Genomic DNA, 24,726 nt, shown 5'->3' on the forward strand with positions numbered 1-24,726 from the left:
TTTTCCATCTTATTGTTCACAATAAATCTGTGAAATGATTTAATAAAACCAAAGCTCAGGAGAAATTCATGTGTTTTACCTAAAATCATGTGTGAGGGCCCATGTTTTCTGGTTGAAATTTTGGAGAAAGATTTAGCTTTTCTCTTTAAAATTACTTGACCTAGCTGAAATTATAAAAATTAACCCAGATTTTATATTTCCAGTGTGCATATGAGTCTCTTACAAGGTAAAATGATGATATAGTTGATGGCATGTTTGTTAGACAAAAGATTTGTGGCTGGTAGCGCAGAATTTCTAAAAATATATAATTGTATAATCAATACAATCACGCACAAAGTAATACAGAAAGGAGTATTTCTACAACATTTTATGATCTCACATTATGTATTTTTTGAATCTAATATCAAATGCCTACATTTCAAAAGTTAATATCACATTCCAAAACATCAGCTAACATATTTGAACTTAAGGTTACATATCCTTAGCCTTAGGTATCAATGCAGAGCATCTCACCGGCTCTGAAGGACTAATATACCTTATGCAGGGAGGTGTGGACTCAATTTATAAAATAGCTGACCCTAACATTGCCAGTTAGTATAGTTTACTTCTTAGGAAAGCTAATATTGTGGATTTACTATTACATGATGAAAAGTCACTATGTACATGTAAAAGCCTTTATTCCTCTATGCTTAGAAAGAGGAAGTAGTGTTACATCAAAAGAAGTTGAAAGTCTTTATTTGCTAGAAACTTCCAAGTGGACATTTACTAAATTTCATGTTGCCTCACAAGTCTTTTTTCTTTGTAATACAGCATACACTCCCCCCACCCAGGCATATAATTTAAACCACCTCTAATATTGAGAAACCCGAATCCCCAGGTAGACTGAACTGTGCTTCCTCCTTTGCAGACATTGCAATATCTGGTCATTAAAATATGACTCTTCCTCTCCCGCCCACCACACACACTATGGCAATTATCTTATGTTTTAGAAGGATACATATGAATGCCTATTTTTGCAACAGTTTAACCATCTTTAGGGTCAAGAGCAAGTTTTGTGTTTTCAAACCTCAGCATAGTGCATAGAACATAGCATACAGAATAAATTGGTACAATGAATGAATGAATGAATGAATGAATGAGTTCATTTTGCCCCTGCAACTATTTCTTAAGCTCCTTTGGAGCACAGATGAAACCTTCAATTATTTTGTATTCCCCATATTACCTAACACAGTGCTGGGAACCTTGTCAAACTCAATAAATATGCACTGATTTATCTGCAGTTAAACAGCACACTTCTCTCTATCCCAAATACACACAAACAGAAGCTAGATATTAATTTGCCAAGACTGTTATAAAAGAGATTTTTTCATTGTATGGGAATTTATACACAATCACCTCTAAATTCTCTTCTGATTTTGAAATTCTGTTATTTTTATATATTTAAAAATTTTTTTTCTTTATTGTTTTCTAGAGAGAGAGAAAGGGAGAGGGAGAAAGAAATAAAAACATCAATGAGAGAGAACATTGATTGGCTGCTTCCTGTATGCCCATCACTGGAGATTTGGCCCATAACCTGGGCATGTGCCCTGACCGGAAATCAAACCGGTGACCTCTTGGTGCATGGGTCAATGCTCAACCACTGAGCTACACCAACCGGGCTATTTTTATATTTTAAAAGAAATTTAACTAGTACCGGACTACAACCTTCATGGATTAGAATAAACCAGTATCATGAAGATATCAACATTACTCAAGAACCACTAAATTTAAATGAATTTTTTTAAATCCCTGAAAGACTAAAGTATATTAAATAGTGAATGAACATACACACGTCCTCAAAAGTTCCCTTGAAAATTGGTTGTTTAGAATAAAGGAAACGTTCTCCCACAAAACAACAGGGAGGTTTTCAGACTCTCAGGGAGGCTCATAAAGTCTAATCAGGGCACAAAGTCAAGTACTGATACGGTTACAGAACTTCTTCACCGCTCACAATGCAGTTTACGTTAGGATGCCAGCGGTGCACTTCAAAAACACCCGCACGAACAGGCAGTCACTGGACAAGGAAAACCTGCCTTTCATCGCGGCAGTCAACACAAATCTTATTATAGAACAACCCCATGTGGCCAGAGCATAATACTTTCTCAGTCCTATAAAATAGAGGGTGGGGCAAAAATGGGTTTACTGTTGTGAGTATGCAAAACACAGAGTTTATTCTTGTATTATTATTTATTTATTATTGTACTATTTGCCATATGAACAGCTGCAAACCTACTTTTGCCACACCCCGTATACTCCATGGGTCTCAGCAAGAAAACTCTGTGACTTGGTCTGTGAGGTGCCTCAATTTCTGTAGCTTCTTAAGTTTCTTTACTGTAACAGCATGCTTTCTTTTTCCATACAAATTTTACTTACAGTTTTCCAACATATGAGGGCACATAACCGTGTATAAATCAAGATTTGTTGATCTCTTGTGAACGTACTACTGCAGTACGTCCTCAGAGGATTTTTCCCCCAAGTTTACTGAGCAAACATAAGGCCCTGTCCCATTTCTTTGGTACTGAGTTTATGCTAATGATTCTAAGGATGACGACCTGCAGGTCACGGTTAATCTCTGATAATACTGAGAAATATTAGTTGCTACTGGTTGCTTTTAATAATTTTTTTGAGAGATCTGATTTTTGTTTGTTAATTCTCACTTGAGGATATTTTTAGCATTGATTTTTAGAGAGAGAGGCAGGGAGGGAGGGTGAGGGAGAAAGACTGGTTACCTCCCACACGAATCCTGGTGAATGGGGCCAGGGATCGAACCTGCAACCCAGGTGTGTACCCTTGACCAGGAATCAAACCCTTCAGTGCATGGGTTGATACTCTAACCATTGAGTCACACTGGCCAGGGCAAGAGATATGCTTTTTGTTACCCCCTCATTAATTAGCCCACAGAAAATTTTCCTCCATCAGTTTATAATGCAGTTTTAAACTGCATTTGTATAATAATAATCATTATTTTTGAGACCAAACGAGATCGGGCGCGTTCAGGATGGTATGGCCGTAGACATAATCATTATTTTTAATCCTCACCAAAGGATATGTTTTTATTGATTTTAGAGAGGGGGGATGGGGGGGAGAGAGAGAGAGAGAGAGAGAGAGAGAGAGATATTTATCAGTTGCCTCCTATAAACACCCCGACAGGAATGGAACCCTTGACCTTTTTAGTGTACAGGATGACACTTCAACCAACTTAGCCACCCAGCCAGGGCTGCATAATTATTATTATTAAGACTTAATTCTAAGAGATGTGGAGCATATTAATGCATTCACTGCACACTTTTCTTGGGTGAATGTTACGTCTAAGCAGGTGAGTAAAGATGAACCAGACACAAATCCTGCCTTTAGCAGCTTGAAGTCTTGTAGCCGCAATGATATATGCTCTTACTATTTTCTGCCACACTGTGGCCAACCAAGTGTCAACAAAGAGGTAATGCTAATTGTTTTGGCAGTTCGTAGGTCCCAGGTTCCAAACACTGCAGGACTAAATTCTTTGTCCTTACTCAATAAGTTCTATTTAAAGCTGGAAGCTTAAATTGGCAAGAAAAAATCTGCAAGGGGTCGCTCTCCCCCAAGCTCCTTCTTTACCTGCAACACTGGCCTCTTCTGGTTCCTTTGCCTGGAATGTTCTTCCCCCAGGTACCCAGACCTCCCTCTCTCAGTTCCTTCAGTTCTGCTCAAATGTCACCTTTTCAGAGAGAACTTCCTTGACCACCCTATTTAAAGGAGGACCCTTGCCCAGCCAGTGTGGCTCAGTGGTTGAGCGTCGACCCATGCACCAAGAGGTTTGCCGGTTCTATTCCCGGTCAGGGCACATGCCCAGGTTGTGGGCCCGATCCCCAGTGGGGGCAAGCAGGAGGTGGCCAATGGATGTTCTCTCTCACTGATGTTTCTATCTCTCTCCTTCTCCCTTCCTTTCTAAAATCAATAAAGAAAAAAAAAAAAATAAAGTAGGATACCTGTCACTCTTTCTCTTTACACTGCTTTATTTTTCTCAAAGCACTTATATCTGACATTGTATTTTAAATGTATTTGTTTATTTTTTGGCAGGGTCTTGTCATTTTTATCACAGCCTACCTCCACTGCCTAGACCCATTTATTTTATGTAAAGAACAAATGAACATGGTTTTCATGACACATGGAGCGTCCCTGCAGCCTCCCCTCCACCAGGACACTCGTTCTCTGAAAGGGCATCTCCAGTAGCCTTCAGGTAACTGCTGCCTATTCTCATGCTCCCTTCTGTCTTCAACTTTAGGCCAAGAATACCCTCACCCGGGCCTCATATCAGGGTCTTTGGTCTCTCTCTCCTACTGCTCACAGTGTTTTAAGTTATGGTGTGAAACAGTAAAAAATGAACATAATATCTATGTAATTCAAAGGTCTTAGTCCCCTTCTAAGGCCATTAGATAGATGGTCACTGTACATCAGCACATGGCAGAAATGTCTCACCTATACTTCTCACTCACTCACCCCCTTCGTTCTGCAGAACAAATGCTAGTGGGCACCTACACGTGTCCGCTGCTGTTCTTGGTTCTGGGGATACAGGAGAAGACACAACTGAGAAGGCTGGGCCTGTGGAGGTTATGTCAATTAGAGGTCATTTTTCCAACAAGTTTTTTTTTTATCTTCACTCGAGGACATTTTTTTTTCCTCGATATTTTGTTCAGATAGAGTGGGAGGGAGAGAGAGAAACATCAACGTGAAAGGGACACATCGAGTGGTTGCCACCCACACGACCCAACCACGGCCGGGGACAAACTGCAACCGAGGTACATGCCCTTAGCGGGAACCGAACCCGGGTCTCTCCAGCCCGCAGGCCAACACTCTAACCACTGAGCCAAACCGGCCAGGGCCAAGTTTTCGGTTTTGAAACAAAAGGATGACAAATCTTAGAGCTAATGAGTTTCCACACTAATGGAATTTAGAGTTAAATTTCCTGCTTATGAAATACAAGAGAAATGTTTGCACAGAGATTTAGAAGTTTACAGTTGTTGAAGAAAAGGATGAGTTCTAGATGGAGCATCTGATCCAAAGTCTATAAACAAAATGTGAAGAAATTAGTTTATACAGTCAGGGTGATTTTTGTGTGTGGCGGGAAGAGGGGGACCTCCAAGGTGGAAGGTTGAACTACCCACGTTCCTCAATGCATAGTACAATGTCAGTTCCTGCAAAGTCCCTTCCTTCCTTTTTCCCTCTTTTCTCCTTTTTCTTCCTTCCTTTCCTTTCCTTCTTTCTCTCTATACTTCTTCACTTCCTTCCTTCATGTTATCTTATTCCCTTGCATTATCATATGTGAGCACTCATCATATAAATTTTGATTTAAGTTTATCAAACTTATCCAAACATGAAATTAGAATTTTGTAAATGTTGCTTTTAATTTATAGCAAAATTTGTGAGAAGCGGACATCTTTGTAATATCAAGTCTGTGCCCTCCAAGGACATACAATATCTTTCCATTTATTCAAATTGTCTTATAGGTCATTTACCAGACATTTAAAACCTTTTCGATAAAGTTTTTGTGTATTCTCGGTTAGCCTAATTCCTAGATACTTAATAGTTTCGCGGTTGCTATTTTGAATGGTATCTTAATTTTCGTTTCATCTTTTAGTTGGTATGTATCTTTCTCGTTGGGAGTGTTTTATTTCATACTTTTAAAAGTGGAAGGAAGGGCAGGGGCTGAGTGGAGGTAGGCAAAGGGGGCAAAATGGGGACATCTGTAACAGTGTCAACAATAATGATAAAAAAACAAGTGGAAAAAAATTAAAAATAAAAGTGGATACAAAACAATAATACTGAATTGATATTGTTTTTACTATACAAAGACTAGGTGTTCCAAAACAATAGGAATTCGTAAATAAACATAAAAATGCAGGCATTTAAATAGGAAACCAGTGGTGTGGAGGAAGAGCAGCACTCTATGTTAAAGATAAGACTCCAGACATAACCTAGCAACGTCCCAGCTTTGCAATGAACATGTTGTCCCAATGTTAGCCCTTTCAGTGGTGGCGGAGAGGATCCAGATGTTGTCAGTGTTCTCAGAGGAATGAGAAAGAGAGGACTTTGCGAGGAACCAATAAAGGCAGAAGGCGAAGAGTGGATCCGTTTGCCTGATAGATTAGGGGGTTGGGTAGGATCTCCAAGTCCAGGGCCCTGATGAGAAATACAAGATCATCCTCCTCCATAGCACAGCAAATCAATAGAGACCTTTAAACACAGGTTTTGGTAATTCGCAACCAAGGATCAACAACCGAGACTAAATACATGGTAGATTTCATTTGCTTCTTACAGAAAAAGACCCAATACTCTGTCAGTGCTTTTTTGAAGGAAAAGGTGTATTATTAAACAATCAACAGGCAACATGACCATAACCATCCAAAACAGTGAGGGAGAAGGAAATGCTCCTCCTTCACCGACTGGCATTGGGTGGCATCAGATGAACTAAGAATGGCATTCGGATTCACGCCCCGTGTTAAGCCCAAGCGAGTAAGGTGAAAGGTACTCATATGTGATGCTTGTGGCCAGGAATTCTCCGCACATTAAATTGTCAAGGTGATACATGACATGAGGTAAAGTTCTAGGGAAGATCAAAAGTTATCGGTTTGAATAAACCACCATAGCAAGGAAGTCCTAACGCATATTTTTGTTACTAGATGTAACAGAGATTTTGAAACAGTGTTTTTTTCTTGTAACATCCACCACTATTTCTAGTGAAAAATGATGTTCTTTAAAATAATTTTCACCATCAAATGACTTTCATTTCATTTCCCCCAAAGACCCAAGTGGAATGGTGGGTGACATGTGGGTACATAGACACCATAAGCATAGATGAGGTCTTCATTATAAGCCTACCCACAAGTGCTATCAGCTCTTTCATCAATATTCGGAATTTCACCTTAAACAACAGGCTACTCTCTAAGTAAGAATTTCTGAGCTTTGATCTCTAAATTCAGATTTGGTGAAAGAGAAAGATCTACTAGAAATCCAGACAGTAATGGGAAAGAGGATGGGGAGGGAGACAGAACAAGAATTCAGGGAACATTATCAAAGTGAACTCCTCTGAAATCACTGTGGGGGTCTCTCTTATTTACCAATTCTACTTTCTAGTGAACTGTATGAGCATTTTCTCCTGAAGGCCATTGGCCACGGAGTTGGCACTGATAGCTCTAAATCCGAGAAGCAGAAGCTAACTTCAGCGTGTAGCAAAAATCAAAGTGGGGATCAACTCCGACCAATAAGCTCAGATGTCCCAAACTCCTCTCCAGTGTGATGCAGCTGGCCGGCTTCCTCCTGGTGACTGGGTTAAGTCTGTAAAGATTTTTCTGTAGGTGATTCCAAGCCATTGAAATCATTCTCTTGCCCCCCTCCACACACACAATTCAGAAAGCAGGAAATGTCCCTTCCTGTAACAGTCACAGAGCAGTCCCCGGGGGCTTCCAGGGGGCTCGTATCCTCCAGTTCCTGTTTCTGGTTTCTGACTGCTCACTCTGTATTTGGTAATGGCCTGCCTGTGGGCTGTTTTAGATTTGGTCATAATAAAATAACCTGGACTCACTGAGAAGAGATCTAAAGCAATCTTATTTTTCCAGGAAGCAACATGTTGACCTTTCAAGATTTGGTCTATTTTATTGAGTGTGTAGAGTTTTTGAATAGAGTTGTTTATAGCACAGAGCTGGGTGTTTACACGACTGGACCTGAAGGGTGTATGACTGTACAGGATAGGCTACTACACATTCCCTCCTGCTTCACAATGAGTCTGTATTTGTTTCTCCTGTGGGCAGATGTAATTTAAGCAGTGCTCTTTATAGTATATGCTCTTACTCTATGGCAGCCTTGAAAATATCTACTTGCTCAGAAATGAACAAATATTTGTCAGATGTGTGAGATAAGAGTGTTGATTCTAATTCTTTTACATCAAAGCAAGAAAGATCAACACTCTGTTGGCAAATAATAACTTCCTCTTTCCCCAGTATTTTCAAACCTGCGTAGTTAGTGTTAAACCATTATAAACACAATCTTTTACCAGTAAACAGATAATCAAATATTTGCCATTGCAAGAAGTCATTTAGAAAACAGTCGAAAAGCTTTTGGATTACTATTTTATCACCAATACATGCTTTTCTCACCCTACCTTAGATTTTGATTTGTCCTGTTTTTGAACCCTAAGAGTTAACTTGTTTTGTAAATAAGATCAGAAAGAATGATTGCATATTCATTTTATGAGGAGCAAGTCATGAAAACATGTATTAACCATTGTAATATCACCCTGGAAATGGGAAAGGAATCTGAGTGCCACAGAGAAACTTTATTTGTGAAATTATCAATCATTAAGTCAACTGCACAGGATGCTCATAGTAGGGCTAAAACAAGAACTTAAATCTTCCTAGGGAACATTAATTTGTTATATGGGTACTGAGTGATTTTACTTTCTTTAGTAAATTATATCGTATTTCCTGTTTCGTTAATGTTTATGTAGTTTGAAAGTGATTATTCTTTACAGCAGGTGAATAATCTTTTAAACAAAGTCTAAACTGTCAATCATAAAACTCACTCTTTTTATAACTTTCTATTTTCCCTTTAGTTATCTGCATTTGTTTTTATATTTAAAATCCTGTTTTTCCAGCCAACGTTTGGCCACACAATCTGTATAGCTGTATTGGTTCCAGAGTATTCCCTAGCAGTGTGCACAGGGGTGAAAGACATGTGCTACACACTCATCCTGACATCTGAACCCTTGCTGCATCCCTCTTGGCTTTGGGACAAGTTACAGAACCTTTTATGCTGCAGAACTCTCTTCGGAATGGGACTCGTCTCCCTGCACAGGTTCATGCTGGGAGCTAAAGCACATGTGCTTCCAGCACAGGTTCCTTTCCAGGGCCACTCCGTGGACGTGCTGTCAGCATTCGGGACAGGACAGCTCTGTGTGAGGAAATGCCCCCCAAAATGCCATCTGTGCCAATCAATGAGGGCTCGTGACATGATCATCCTATATCTTCTGATTACACTGATTTTTTTCTTCCGTTCCTCTTTTTAAAATACATATTTAATTTTTTATACTCATTCTTTGAGACTAGGCTCAAGTTTCACCTTCTCAGGTTCCCAACTTCCAGTAGCTGAGATGATAGCATCATATTGAACGCTCTTAAGGTGCTGACACACTGAATGACATTGCTTATGTATTTCTATGCCCTTTGGACCAAGCAACGTGATGGCGGGAGCTGTACCCCATTTCTCTTTCAGTGTCTACAGCCCCACAAGATGCCTGCTGCGTCGCGGTGCTGAGATGTTTGTTGAATAAAATGATCCACTCCATACACTTTCTGAGCCTGGTCGCCTTCATATTCTGATGCAATATTTCTTTGGGGCATCTCACTCTGTTCAGAACCTTGAAAATTCAGACTACACTTCCTGTACCAAGTCAACAGGCATCCGGTTTTTTTTGTTTGTTTGTTTGTTTTTTAATGCTGGAAGGATGAAATAGGTCCGTGTGTGAAGGGCCCAGGTCGTCTGTCTGAGGAGTGGGCAATGAACCTGGAAGGTGGTGGTCGTGGTGCTGGGCCGGGTGCTAAGTGGAGAGAGATAAGAGCTTCTGTACAGCAGACACACGAGGGGGCTGTGCCCCGGGAAGACGGTTCTGACCGCGGTACAGGAACACATGCTTAAGTTGTGCTCGACTCCCCTCCTGCACTCACATGCCTCCCAAATGATGCTCATTACAGATATTTCCACAGGTACCTGCTCTCCTTTTCATTCATTTTGTTCCCAGTTCACTACTAGTGCTGACATTTTCTGGGAGGGTTCGCTCCTGCACATCCTCCCGCCGAACAGCGCACAGAGGGAGGCGGCAGTGCTGGTGCCGTGCACAGTGCAGCCTTCCTGCCACCCTCACCGCCCTCTGCTCCCCAAGCTGGCCCGCCCAGATCTTATCTGTGTCTTCCTCCGGGACTCTGCTCTGCCACCTTCCTTGTTGCCACGCCCTGCCTTCCTGGCCCTCACAATCTCACAGCACGTGCCAGGAGCATACACCCCCCTCTCCCCGGCCTCTCTCCACCTCCCCTCCCCTCCCCGCCCCAATAAAACGCATCCGCAGCCGCCAGTCTCCTGTTGGTGGAAGCCACGCCCGGTGATCCTTCCACCTGGGTCCATCACCTCCTTCCTCCTGAGACGACCATTCTTCACTTCCCTGCCCTCCTGGTCTTATATCCAACTGCTTACCTTAAACATCTCTACCTGGGTACTAACATTGTCTCAAACGTAACAGGCTCAGAAGCTTTTCCCAGTTGCTCAGACCTAACTCTGTTACAGAGTCATTTTTGGTTTCTCTTTTCCTCTCAGACCTCACATTCCATCTTTCAACCTCTTAGTGGTTTTCCTTTAAAATATATCCAGAACCATTACTTTAATCCTGGTCCACGCCATGTGATTCATGTCCTACCTGGATTATTATAGTGACCTTCTAAATAACCCCCTCCTTCTGCCCCTCTCCCCTGTATTCTCAACAGCTACAGTGGTCTTGCTCAAACCTAAGTCACATAATGACTACCTGCTGCTCAAAATCCTCCAGGTCCCATGTCACTCAGAGCAAAGCTAAAACCTTCAGAGCGGCTGCAAGGCTCCACCTCTCCCGGCACCTCTCAGGCCTCATTCTCCTGTCCTCCACTCACACTCTTCTCCACCTGGCCTCCTGGCTTTGCTTTCAACATGCCAGGGAGGCCCCTGCTCAGGCCTGTAACATCACCAGGGGTCTTTCTTGGTTATCTCCACATTCAGACTTACAAGATTATCGTAAACCTCACTTGGCACCAGAATCACTTAGAAGGACACAGGACTGGAGTCGCAGCTTGCCAGCAAGGCAGCATCAGGCTTTCCCCTGTGGGGGGATCGTCACAGCTGCCTGTGTAGTGGTCCACACGGCTGCCAGGAGCTAGGCTCTCCCTGAGCCTCCCCTCTCCGGACCATCACAGGGGCAAGGAACAGAGATCCACTGGAGGCAGATTCTGGATTTTAAAAAGCCTTCTGTTCCAAAAGAGCCCATATCTCTTGTAACCCAATAGATACCTCTTCCATGTGTCAAAGGACATGCCTAGTGACAGGTGGCACCACAATCGTGGAGGTTCTATGGTATGACTTCCTACCAGCCCAGATGCAGCTGACCAATCAGCAGTCACTGACATCATAAGCAATGTTGCCTAGTAACACTGTAACATTCTACCTTTATCAGGTCTGCAGAGAAACAAAGTTCTCTGCGAAATTCTCCTACAGAAGGGTCCTGTGAACCCTCTGCCTATGTGGCCCTGGCTCTTGCTGTTCCCTCTGCCTGGAAAGCTCCTCTCCGGACAATTCATCGCCTGCTCCTGCAGCTTCTTAAATTCCTTGGTCAAAGTCACCTTCCCAGCGAGGCCTTCTCAGGCCACCCTATTTGAGAACTGCAACTCTTAATCTCAGCTGCTGGACCTCCTACCATCCTCGTATGTCTTCTTTTCTTTTCCGCTGCCTTTATTACCTTCTAACATATATAATTTACTAATTGTTTTCCTTATTCTGCTTGTTTTCCCATAGAATTTAAGCTCCATAGGGTTAAAACATTTGTCTTTTAGTTTTTTCCTCCTGTGTTGATCATTCTCGGCTGCTAGAACAGTGCCTGGCACACAGTAGCTTCTTCCGCAACTATTTGGTTGGTTTATTTATGGATGAATTTACATCTTTTCTCTTTCAAACTCTAGTTTTTCATTGCATTTTTTTTTTTTTTTGGTATGTGCCCTTAGTGGGAACGGAACCCTGGACACTCTGGTCCACAGGCCGACGCTCCAACCGCTGAACCAAACCGGCCAGGGCTTTTCATTGCATTGTTAATTTTTTTTTTTTTGAGAAAGGTGGAAGGGTGATATTTTTTTCATCTGACAAATAAAGGGCAGCATGGTGTGAGGGGTTAACAAGAGGGAGTTTGGGGCCAAATTGTCTGGGTTTGAATAAGGGCTTCGTCACCCACCCGGGGAGGTTGTCCTAACTCTCTGTGCCTCAGTCATCTCCTCTGTAAATGGGGATAATAATAATACCCCCCATCTTAGTGTTGCCATGAGGATGAAATGAGTTAAAATACAGGTAACATGTTCAGAATAATGCCTGACACAAGGGAAGCACTATGTGTTAACTAGTATTAAAATTAACTTTAAAAAGGCCTTTACTTTTATTCAGTACCACTTACAGCTATTTTTCTCTCATCTAAGCTCCTCCTCCATTCAGCTGTTTTACCCGGAAGTCATATCTACCCCACAGTCTTCTTTCAATTACAGTTTCCATTCAGTATTACTCTGTATTTGTTTCAGGTACAGCATAGGGGTTAGACAATTATACACTTTACAAAGTGTTCCCCCTGGTATTTCAAGTACCCACCTGGTATACGTAGCTATTACAATATTATTGACTGTATTCCCTAGGCTGTAATCTATATCCCTGTGACTACTCTGTAACCACAATTTGTACTTCTGGGTGAAAAAGGTGAACGGATTGTAAAGTACCTACCCCACAGCCTTGACTTTAACTTCCATTGACTTTTCCAACCACTGAAACTAAGGTTTCTAATGACCTGGCTGCTACTTTTCTCTTCTTAGTCCATGAGTTAGTTGTACTGTCTGTCGTCATTTAACCACACCTGCCTTTGACTTCTGAGCCCCTCCTCTCCTGTCTCCATCCGCACTTACAGCTGCCCCTTCTCAGTCTTCTTCAGAGGCACCCCCTTTTCTTTCATTCACTCTTTAACGTTACTCCTAACATCATCTCACTCGCCTGTTCCCCTTGGCTGGTTCCATTTATAGGCATGGCTTCAACTCTCACAATGATGACACCCAGTGACAGCCAGTCCCACCGAGTTTCCCAAAGAAGCCCTGTTCTTTCTCACATCCCTGACTTAGAACTTTCTTTCCTCTTCCCTGCACCCTCTCCCTAACTTCAGCTGGTTCTCTACTTTTTAATACAACCACCCCCTTTTCTTGTGCTCCCAAGCCAAGCGCTCCTCCTCTGCACCCCCTGCTGCTTATGGATGCAGCTCCATAGTGTAACATGACCTTTTCTGATTGTTGGCTTATTTGGTTTTCCCTGCTTATAGGTACATACGTCCTCAAGGTACAGTGCCCGGCACATAGTAGGTATGCAAAAATAATCTGGATTCAATATACTATTACATAGGATCCATACAGAATACATTTTGATGGGGCTACATTTTAATTCAGAACTAAACTACAGGTAAAATGAATAATGATATCCCATTAAAATGTTCTTCCAGACAATCTTATCAGGGGTTAGTATAAGAGGTAAAGAAGAGTTCCATTTGGCAATATAAATGGCACTGTGAATATACACATTATATTTTATTATAAAACCAACTTTGGAAGATAAGGGACTTCCTTTAATGTTAGGGACATCAAGTACTATTCGACTCCAGACAACTGCTGTTTAGGTTCAGTGAAACCTCACAAGTCCCACATTCACTTTATCAGGAAGTTCAGTGAACCAGTGCTATAGGTTCCCTGCCATTGTTACAAACACCCTCCACCGGTAGAGGAAATCAGCTAATATTTCCTGGGTTAAAGATCACACAGCAGCTCTTTTAGGAGGTTTCAGTGGCTGTCTTGCTGCGGCTCCCCTCTGACATGAGCCTAGGCACCTACCTGTAAAGTACATCCGAACACACCGATCATCAGCATGGCCACCGAAAGGTAATCGGTGAACACATCCCACCATGGCTTCAGCACCCGGAAGGCAGGCTGCTGCTCCGAGAACTGCCGGAATTCTGTCACCGGAATCATGTTTCTGGGAAAGGAGACAGTACTGGTGAATTAATCGCTCTTCACGCACAACATACTCATTGTTAACCACATTTGAAATGCTGCTCCAACCCTCCAGAAACAGGGGTTAGAGTTAGACTTAGCCATCACAGCACCTTGGTGTCTTCATAAGTCATGGACCAAATACAGAGCCTCACATGAAAAAGACAAGTACTTTACTAACTATTGTCCAGTGAGCTGGTTCGGTTTGGCTCCATATGGACCAGAGAAACCTCCGAGTCCACGAGTTCCTGGATTCTCTCTTCTCTTAAACAGAACAAGAGGACACCAGAAAAAGCAGAGGCAGCCTTTGGGATGTTTTGCTATTAATCGTACGATCTTGGATTGTTGCTTTAATTATTTTGTAAGTATAATCTCAGCATTGTTATCTATTGAGCCCTGTATGTAAAGTATTTTGCTTGATCCGTGGGGAAGGCAAACACTTTTGCCATATGGTCCTTGTCTTGTAAAAGGGAAGATCTACTGGATCCAAAGATGGCAAAAGGGAGAGAAAAGAACAGGAAAGTCCCTGGTCTTCTTTTTTTTTTATCCTCACCCAAGGACATTTTTGCATTTATATTCAGATAGAGCAGGAGGGAGTGAGGGAGGAAGAGAGAGAGAGAGAGAGAAACATTGATGTGAGAGAGACGCATCGACTGGCTGCCATCCACACGTCCCCAACCGGGGCCGGGGACAAACTGCAACCAAGGTACGTGCCCTTAGCAGGAACCAAACCTGGGACTCTCTGGTCCACAGGCCGATGCTCTAACCGCTGAACCAAACCAGCCAGGGCGGTCCCTGCTCTTTTGACTTGATAGCATTGCTCTATTTCCTGTGCTTCTCACATTTCACTGTGAGCCTCAAATGTCTCCCTTATCTCTTCTGAGAAATCAGTTGGTCCTGAAAACACCTATCTCTACCTAAATGACAGAAGACAAATGAGAGGGTGCACCGGAGCCTCTGGGAACAGGGGAATCCTTTTCTTAGTCCGTATTCCCCATCTCACCGCTCAGTCCCATTGCCTTTATTAAGATCCAGGACTTGAAGTTACTCATCCTGCTACTGTGAGGAGGAACCGTCTTTCCTTATCTTATGGCAATGAGTAAGAGTGGCAAAGGAGGACTAAAAGGAAAATCTCTCCCTTTGCTATCTTTGGATCCAATAATCGAGCTCACTGCACTTGTCCTTGTTATTAGCGTTGTATTAGAGAGCAAAGGAAAGGCCACGCTTAGTGCCCCCCCTCCAAGTCTTGTTCGTCTCCCGGGTCTTCCTTCCTCAATGCTGAATTAAAGGCTGTACTACAAACAGCCCAAAGAAAAGCCACGGCTCTTCTCTGAATTTACTGGTTATCTCTGGAAACCATTATAATGTAATCCACTCTGCCCTGCTGCTCTATCTGACTTTTTCTCAAGCAGCAATTTGTCTTCCTTTTGGATTTGTTTCTTACCACAGTGTTGCAAATTCAACTGCACGGCGCTGCTCTAACCTGTGACCTATCGACTCGGCATCTGTGCAGCATTTGATATGATTTCCTTATTTTACCAAAACACAACTTTCCTATCTCTAGTTTATTACTAACACTAGGCTGCAAGCTTCTTGAAGGTAGAACCTATGTTATGCACGCGTGTTCTCATTATGCTATCGGTAAGCTTTACGACCTAAAAAATTTTGTGTGTTCCTAGTGCCACTGAAGTTTCATATGAGTTCAAAGTTTGATGTTTTCTGACATTTCATGACCTCTTTTCTTCTGTGAATCATTCCAATCTCACCGCCCCAACGCTTCCTGGTCACAGTTGTTCCAGCAGCAGTCACCGACAGTTTCTAACTCATCTTAATTTTCAAGTTTGCTTCAGAAGCTATTGTCTTATTCCAGTGGTTCTCAACCTTCCTAATGCCGCGACCCTTTAATACATTCCTCATGTTGTGGTGACCCCCAACCATAAAATTATTTTTGTTGCTACTTCATAACTGTAATTTTGTTACTGTTATGTCTTAGGCGACCCCTGTGAAAGGGTCGTTCGATCCCCAAAGGGGTCGCCACCCACAGGTTGAGAACCGTTGTCACATCCCCACCACTTGCCATGATGCTTGACAAACAAGAGGCCCTGAACGCTGTCTGTTGGATAAATAAACAAGTAAATTCAGATGCTTGTTCATGAGCAACGTTTGTCCCAATCAGATCTGGGGTGACCCTGCTCAGCTGCAGGGACAAGCTCAGTCGCTGTGCTCTAGTCTACATTCTTTGACTGATTTGATTGTTGTGCCCTTCATGATACGTTTCTGAACAGCTTGCAAGGACTCGGGCTTGTTCTCTGAAGTGGGGAACAATTTTAGGAATAAAATGCACCAGCGTAGAGAAGTGGTTCTCAAACTTTTTGATCTCAGGACTCTTTCACACTCTAAAAAAGAGGAGGTCCTCAAAGAGCATTCTTTATGTGGCTATACTTATCAATATTTACTATATTAGAAATTAAAACCAAGAAATTAAAAACTATATGAACTCATTTAAAAATAATAAACCCATTTCATGTTAACATAAAATATATTATAACAATAATTATAGTCTATAAAACAAAAATCAGGAGAATAATGGTATTGTTTTACATTTGTGCAAATCTCTAACTTCTGGCTTAATGGAAGATAACTGGGTCCCTGTAGCTGCTTATGCATTCAATCTGTTGAGACATGTTGTCTTGATTGAAATTTATACATCAGATGTGTTTGGAAAAGGGAGAAATATCTTCACAACTTTTTCATATAATTGTGGATATTAATTTTTAATAGTATGTCAAACTGACTTGGTTAGCTGCAATATGGAATCTGAAAACTATCAACTTTTCAAACTCCTAATATTAAAACTCATTTGTCTATCTTGCATTGTGAACAGATCTTTGACCCATGCATGATTTTGAAATTTTTCTTTATTGATTTTTTTCAGAGAAAAGAAGGGAGAGGGACAGAGAGTTAGAAACATGGATGAGAGAGAACACTGATTGGCCGCCTCCTGCATTACCCCCACTGGGGATTTGGCCCATAACCTGGGCACATGCCCTGACCGGGAATCGAACTGGTGACCTCTTGGTGCATGGGGTCGACGCTCAAGCACTGAGCCACACCAGCTGGACCCAGGCGTGATTTTGTATCCTCATATATTGGTCATCTGGAAACTATTAGATGGAGCTCTTCCAAATGTTGACAAATTATATCGAAAATCACATTAATTCGTATCACCACTGCTTTCATCAGAAAAGCTTTTAAGTATTGCAAAGCTGTCAAACGCCTCTTGGTGAAGACAAGATTTCCAAAATTCTAATCATCACTTGAAAGTCTGCATTTAATTTCTGGCAGAAAATATATCTGACATATTAGTTGTTCTCCTTAAAGTGTTACTTCATTTCATTATGGAAAAAAATATCTTCCACATACTCAAGTCTGAATAATCAGTTGTTTTATTCAAATAAAATGGTGTAATATGATAAAGGAGCTAATTCAACTTTCAACTCAAATAAGAACTTTCTCTTGAGATACCCACTGTACTTTAAAAGGTAGCAAAAGTACTTTATATGTTCTTCTCCCTCATCATAATGTATTAATACAATATGTAGCCACGGGTCGAGAGTTATTAAAATAATAACTTTACTGCTTCAATGAGGACATTAAATAAAACTGGCATTTTTTTTTTTTTTTAATCTTCACCCGAGGACATTTTTCCATTTTTTGTTCAATAGAGTGGGAGGGAGAGAGAGAGAGAGAGAAACATCGATGTGAAGGGACACATCGAGTGGCTGCCACCCGCACGACCAACCAGGGCCGGGGACAAACTGCAACCGAGGTACGTGCCCTTAGCGGGAACCGAACCCGGGTCTCTCAGGACCGCAGGCCGATGCTCTAACCGCTGAGCCAAACTGGCCAGGGCAAAACTGGCATTTTTTTAAAAAGTAGTATGTGCAAATGAAGAATGCAATCTCTACATTGCAGTCTGGTGCCTCTATCTGGATTCATGCTAAGGCACCTTACCCACCATTGCTTTCGCACCATCAGTGAATAAAGCAAAAAACATCTTAGTATTAAAAAATAATGTTGGCCCCAGCCAGGTGGCTCTGTTGGTTGGACTGTCATCCTGTATGCCAAAAAAATGTTGCAGGTTCGATCCCTGGTTTGGGCGTGTACAGAATGCAAATGATCGATGTTTCTCTCGCTCTCTAAAAATCAACAAAGCATATCCTCTGATGAGGACTAAAATAATAATAATAATAATAATAATAATAATAATTTTGACCTGTAGACCCCCTAAAAAGTTTTAGACTACCAGGGTGCCATGAACCACACTTTGAGAACCACTAAGGTAGACGCTCCTGTTCCTTTGTCTACAGCTCTCCTTGACAAACCATAGTGCTGGGCACTCAGAGGTGATTTGTCTTCACAGGCATCATTCCCTTAACATGGAAACAGACTAAAAGTCTAGGAAACTTTAAGTATTATCTATTGCTTCCTAATGCTGGCACAGCCTAGTTAAGATGGGTTACAAGACCTGTTAGGAAACCGCTGGTCAAGATGACGTAGCCTTTTAGTGTTATCATTCAACCCCTAATGCACTTAACTTCTTTCAGGGGAATGTGTGTTTGTGTGCACGTGTATGTACATGCTCATACATATATACTACATATAAATGCATGTAATTAGATGTATAATATACACACAGATGTAAATACATACACATACAGACTTTATTTAACAAGGTTCGAAGTAGCACAACATTAATCTTTGGAATTAGTTTTAATGCCAAAAAGGGGGAGCGGGGGGCGGTTAAAGGAGGAGTTGAATAAAAAATTCCAAAACTGGAAAGAGGATGATGGACCTTTTGCTTCCCTAACTAAAAAATTTTAGTATTCTCCCTACACAAATACAGCGCCTCTGAAAGTCATACATTACAGTGACAACGACACTTGATCTCTCTCATTATTATCATAGTGTCCATGTGATATGTGACCATTTTAAGAATTATCATTTTAAGCTGTAGGAGCCACTTCTGAATAAACTGCTGGGTTCAAGTAGGTTTTGCCCCCCTGAAGCTCAATCAACATAATTTAATTTTTACCAAATTTTTTTTAGAAATGCAAATGACTATCTTTATACTTCTAACTTTAATCTCCAGCTTATGTAAGATTTTAGTTTGCCCAATTAAATAATGTCTTTGGAAATATGGTATTTCAACTTCCATCAAGAAACTCTGGTATTTTAATTAAAATATATAAAATAAAGTTTTACTTTATCTCTGCTTTGTATTCTTTTGCAGAAATCAATGTGCACTTCCTTTATTAAAAACATTTACTATCAAAAGTCATTTTAATGGCTTCATTAGCCATAAATCTTTACCTCTCAAATGTATCCTATCATATAATCCTTTGGTAAAGAATACTGGTTAAAGTAGTTGCAAATCCAGAATTCCTCCCTCCCTCCCTTCTTTCCTTCCTTTTTCCTCGCCCTAGGACATTTTTGCATTTATCTTCAGATAGAGTGGGTGGGAGAGAGAGGGAGAACATCAGTGTGAGAGAGACACATCGACTGGTTGCCACCCGCATGACGAACTGCAATCGAGGTACGTGCCCTTAGTGGGAACCAAAGCCGGGACTCTCTGGTCCGCGGGCCGACGCTCTAACTGCTGAGCCAAACCGGCCAAGGCCAGAATTTCTTATTTCTTTAACTTATTTTGCTCTTCCTGAAACAATCTGTCTTCATTCGCTCTCAGAATTTTAATATTTTATTTTCCAGAATTAATTACACAGAACAAATTCTACTCTATTAACTCATGACTTAAAGAATATCAAGTTTATTGTACTCTGACTCAAACTTGATTGCTAGCACTGTTCTTCTATGGCTATCAGGGGGGTACAGCTAACACCTGCTTTCTTCCATATTTTTCTGGCATCGCCTTTAGACAGTACAATTATATGCCGTTCAAGGAAACAAGGACCGATTCTAAATGATAATAGGCATCCTATCAGTAACATGGTGAGTGGCTCCTTAAACGATGAATTTAAAAATTCAATAATTCCTGAGCATGTAAAATAATAAATTCTACAGGAAAAAAACCCCACAAATATTATTCATCTATGTTGCTAAATCTCAGCTCTCAACTTTTTGTTCTATCAGCAGCACTGGCATAATATGACATTCTTTGCTTGACACTCAGAACACCGCAGCTATTAAGTTTTTCTCCTCCTTCCCTGGCTGTTCCTTCTTTAGCTCCTCTGCTATTTCCTCCTCTTCGTCCTGGCCTCTGTCTTTGGAGTGCCCAGTGCTTGGTCTTTGGGGCTCTCTTTTCCCTAGCTTCTTCATTTTCCTGGAGATCACATCTGGTCATAATGTTTTAAATAGCATCTGTACTAAATACACCTATCAGAACCCAGAGTCATGGAACCAACTGCTTACTTGACATCTCCGTCTGGATAACCACCAGAAACATTAAACTCATTATGTCCCAAACTAACTCCAGATCCATTCCCTTCTCCCCACCTCCCCCTTCCCAGCCAAGCCCTTCTCTTGTAACTTTCCTATCACAGTTAATGGCCACTCCATCTTTCCAGTTCCTTAGGCCCCAAATCTTAGTCATTCCTGACTCTGCTTTGTCTCTTCCACCCCAAATCCAATCTGTCAACAAATACTTATTATATGTTCCTTAATATATTGTCTGTCTCTGCCTATAAGAATATAAGTTTCATGAAGGCAGGGACTTTCAGTCCTATTTTGCGCAATGATGTATCCCAACTACCTAGAAAATATTGCTTGGCACAGAGCAGGCACGCAGTATTTGCTGAATAAATTAGTGAAGATGTAGTGATTATAATGAAGGGGGTACAATCGCCTTTTGTTTTAGAAATAATCATTGTAAAGGCAAAGTGTGTATGTCTGAGTTAACGTCACGGGAGGACAATTCCGCAGTGCAGGGCCAGGACATGAGCACATCTGAGACCAGTTTGGAGAAAGTGCAAAAAAGGAAGAGCCCAGAAATGCCACAATTTATTTATGGGTTCTTCCCAGTTGTACCCAAAGGCTCCATAAATCAAAATAAAGTCACCAGGACATGCTCAAGCCATCACTTATGAAATAACTGCTCTTCCTTTAGCTGTGCAAAGATGCAAATACAAAACAGGAGAAAAAGCCAAGTTTTTCAATTACATTAAAAAAAAATGGTATTTTTTTCTCCTGGGAGAGCATGACTCGAGATTGTGTTTTACTCTGTAGCTGTGGTACATATGCCAAACTATTTCTAGAAACATCCACTAAAGAAGACCGTAATTATATGGCTCTACAGAAATATATTTAATTTAAAAATTATAAATAGGTTATAAAATTGTAATACCTGAAAGGCATTTCAGAGGCCACCCCCAGTCCATTACTCTCATTTTAGGAGTGAAAACGAGCCGAGAGAGTGGGTGTCTTGCCCAACGGACACTGCTAATGGTGAGCCGTGACTTCTAACCAAATCTCACTCCTCACTCTACTGCTCTTAGTTAATACTACATCATGCTGATTCGAATGTAAAGGATCCATTATATACTAATAAGCAAGTAGTTTAAATAGAATATCCCCATAAGTGAGAGCTTTAGACTCAGAAGGAATAGTAAGAGGCAGGTTGAACTTGCTCCCCCATAGATTTCTGTATTATCATTTCCTTAGATAGTTTTATGATGTCATATGTTAAATTAATGGCACTGTCACACTATTTGGAAAATATCTGAATTAAGTTTAATCTGTTTTTTTAAGTGTGGTGGTGGTAGGGAGCAAACATTATTCCTCCATAGCTATTCTCATTCCTTTTTAGTTTTTTAATATCTTTTCTTTTTTGATTTTGAGAGAGAGAGGAAGGAAAGGGAGAGAGAGAGAGAAACATTGATGAGAGAGAACATCAATTGGCCGCCTCCTGCATGCCCTGCACTGGGTATTTGGCCCACAACCTGAGCATGTGCCCTGCCTGGGAATCAAACCGGAGACCTCTTGGTGCATGGGTTGATGCTCAACCACTGAGCCAGCCGGGCAACCAATATGCCAGCCAGGCATATTCTCATTCCCTTTTAACCAAGGAAGATATTATACCTCTTCCTCATTATACTTCGCACATGAGTTTGTTTGTTTTTTAATTCCTTTAATCACTCCACTTCAAACCATACATCTCAAGGACTCTGCTTTACATGACAGTTTCCACTGTTATGTTTATCGTATTCATACACCTTTGAATCTACTAAAAACCTGTTACATGTGATCAGCAGCTGATTTTTTTCTCTCACAAGCATTGATCAGTTTTGTTTACTCACACACGTGCTACAGATAATTATGAGTGTGCGATATGTCAGGCACTGTGCTAGGTCCTGGGGAAATGAAAGTGAACAAGACAAAGCACCCACCCTCACTCATATGTATTCTCATGGAAGAATATACATTAAAGAAATTCCTGTAAAAGCATGAATTGTAACTAATCTTCATACATGTGATTATTGTTTCCTGTGCCAAGGACGCATTGAAAGAGGTTGTTTTTATTTCACTGAGTACAGGGTTTATATCTTGTTTATCTCCGTGTCCTCTAGAATTTGGCAAAATACCTTAGAACAGACCCTCAATAAACATTTGCTCAATTGAATTAGACCTAAAAATACACACACACACTCACAAATAGATACACACACCCAATCAAGCAATTTGTAGTGAAGACCAAACTCTTCTATTTGTTATTATCCTGTTGTAAAGTTTGACACTACAACAAATAAAAGAGTGACTATTACTGTATAGCTTCACATTGTAAATAATGATTACTCAAATATCCACTACTCAAGAAAATGTTTGAGAAGAGGAAACGAGTCAGGAATAATTTATAATTTCAAAGTTAAGGTTCACTGGAATTTTAATGCACACTGTTCTGTTACTAGTTATAAAGAGGGTGTGTCGATCAATAATGACTTCTTAGGTCTCAGCTTGTACCTACTGGTCTGATATTGTAACTCCCTTATCAGAACAGTACCCTCTTAAAAAAACAAGTGTCAGAAAACAACTCCAAACATAAAAGTCTTGTTTATAATATAATGGTTTGGAATACTGCATTTATACATCTGTACAACACTAATAATCCATTAATGCTTATTCAGTATATTTTAAATAAATTTGAATTCAGAAATCTTTTCTGAAATGAGGCTAAAGTATGATCTAATAGTCTTTTTTAAAATGAGCAGAAAAGATGATCACCAGATGTTACCCATTCCTTCCTTCATATCTGTTATTTTGAATATACCTTCTCTGAGAAATAACAGCTTCCACTCTCTGTATCCCACCGGTCTTCGTGGTCACTTATTCATTCCATGTTGTTTCTATTTCCTTTGAATCAGGTACAATTTTCCAGAAGGTAGAGTGTATACTTACCACCTGTCCCTCCAAAAGGGTCTTAAATCCTTGAAAAATCTGTGTGTTTCCCCTTAAACCCTCAATTTCATTCAAATGTGATTTAGACCAGGTTTCAGTCCTTATCAGTCTCAACATGCAAAAACAAAGCCTAGAATTCAACTGAGGACATCTGTAATGACTGTTGTTGAAGGTTATGTCCTCCCCCAAAGGACAAAAAGAGACTGAGGTTTATTTCCAATCCCCTTTCCCCCTTGAGCAAAGAAAGTCCAGTAGTCCTAAGCAGCAGACATACTGTGAACATACAGAACAGGCCAAAAATCCAAACCAAACACGTTCGGAAAATCGACGTAGAAGGCTCCTTTCTTCTTGATGAAGGGACCCAAGGAGAGAAAGGAAGCTCTGAATTTAACACACTGATTTGATGGCCATCTTTTCCAAGTTAGACAAGGAGTTCCCTCTTCCAACTCATATTTCTTATAGCAAAGCTAAATAAAACCTAATGTGATGATATCCGAGAGTCCTAGAGTCTCAGATTCCAGAATCTGAGGGCGACATAAAAGATTTCTTTATATGAAGGATCTAGGAGAACAGGTCAAAGGCTACTTGCCTCTCAGACCCAGACTGTGCCCAAAATCTAAATGAAAGAAATGCTTGGAGTATATGAATCATTCATTAAAACACATCTGTTCTGAAGCCATGCTATTTAGTTAAAAAAAAAAAAAAAAAAGAACAAAAACTATCGCAAAGGAAATAGTGAAACTAGGTGATATACATTACATAATTGCAAAGGTCAAGTGACACGTGTGGTGGTTCTTCGAAAGTCACTGTAGAGGAGATATAAGCAATAGTAGCAGGGCCTTGTGGTGCTCATACTGTGACTGGAATGTTCTTTCATCCCCATGTTTTGCAGACTCCTATGCCACCTGCAGAGCTCAGCTCTAGCACCCTGATCTCACTGATCCCACTGATCAGGTCAGCTCGGGCACTGGAGGTTCGCACAGCACGTGGACTTCCCCTGACAGCCCGCCACGAACACCGTTCTCCATTCATCTGTGCGGTGCATGGATTAACCCTGCCTCCATTATTTTCCCAGCACCGAACAGTCTTTGGCACAGAATAGTTGCTCAAACATATATTCATCAAAAAAAATGAAGGGTTAATTGAAAACAAAATGACAAGAACAATGTAAGTGAGAGATCTCAGACATATTCATTTGAATACTTTGTCGACAAAAAGAAAACAGAGGGAAAAATGTAGGGTCCATCCGCTAATTTGGAATAAGACCCAACTCAGTGCCATCTTTGTAAACAAACTGTATAATATTTTGAAATTGTTTACCTGCAATTGCTATTGTTAGTAAGAAAGACGGCTTGGGGCCAGATAAAGTCTTCCTGAGAAAACTACCTCAAAGATATTGAGAGCCCTGCCAAACTCACATTTGAAAATGCTTGAGAGATCTAGAAAACAA

At 40.9% G+C, this 24,726-nt stretch overlaps 1 protein-coding gene across 2 annotated transcripts in view; it reads right to left on the reverse strand.

Annotated features, from left to right (window-relative positions):
- LRRC8C (leucine rich repeat containing 8 VRAC subunit C) overlaps positions 1-24,726 on the reverse strand; it is an 81,021-nt gene that overhangs the window by 21,755 nt on the left and 34,540 nt on the right. For both annotated transcript variants that reach the window (XM_036256702.1, XM_036256703.1), the window contains exon 2: positions 13,710-13,851. In XM_036256702.1, the coding sequence (XP_036112595.1) occupies positions 13,710-13,847 (138 nt within the window). In that variant the 5' untranslated portion in view covers positions 13,848-13,851. The remainder of the gene's footprint in view (positions 1-13,709; positions 13,852-24,726) is intronic.

This window comes from Molossus molossus, unplaced genomic scaffold, assembly GCF_014108415.1.
Source record: "Molossus molossus isolate mMolMol1 unplaced genomic scaffold, mMolMol1.p scaffold_m16_p_12, whole genome shotgun sequence".
NCBI lineage: Eukaryota > Metazoa > Chordata > Mammalia > Chiroptera > Molossidae > Molossus > Molossus molossus.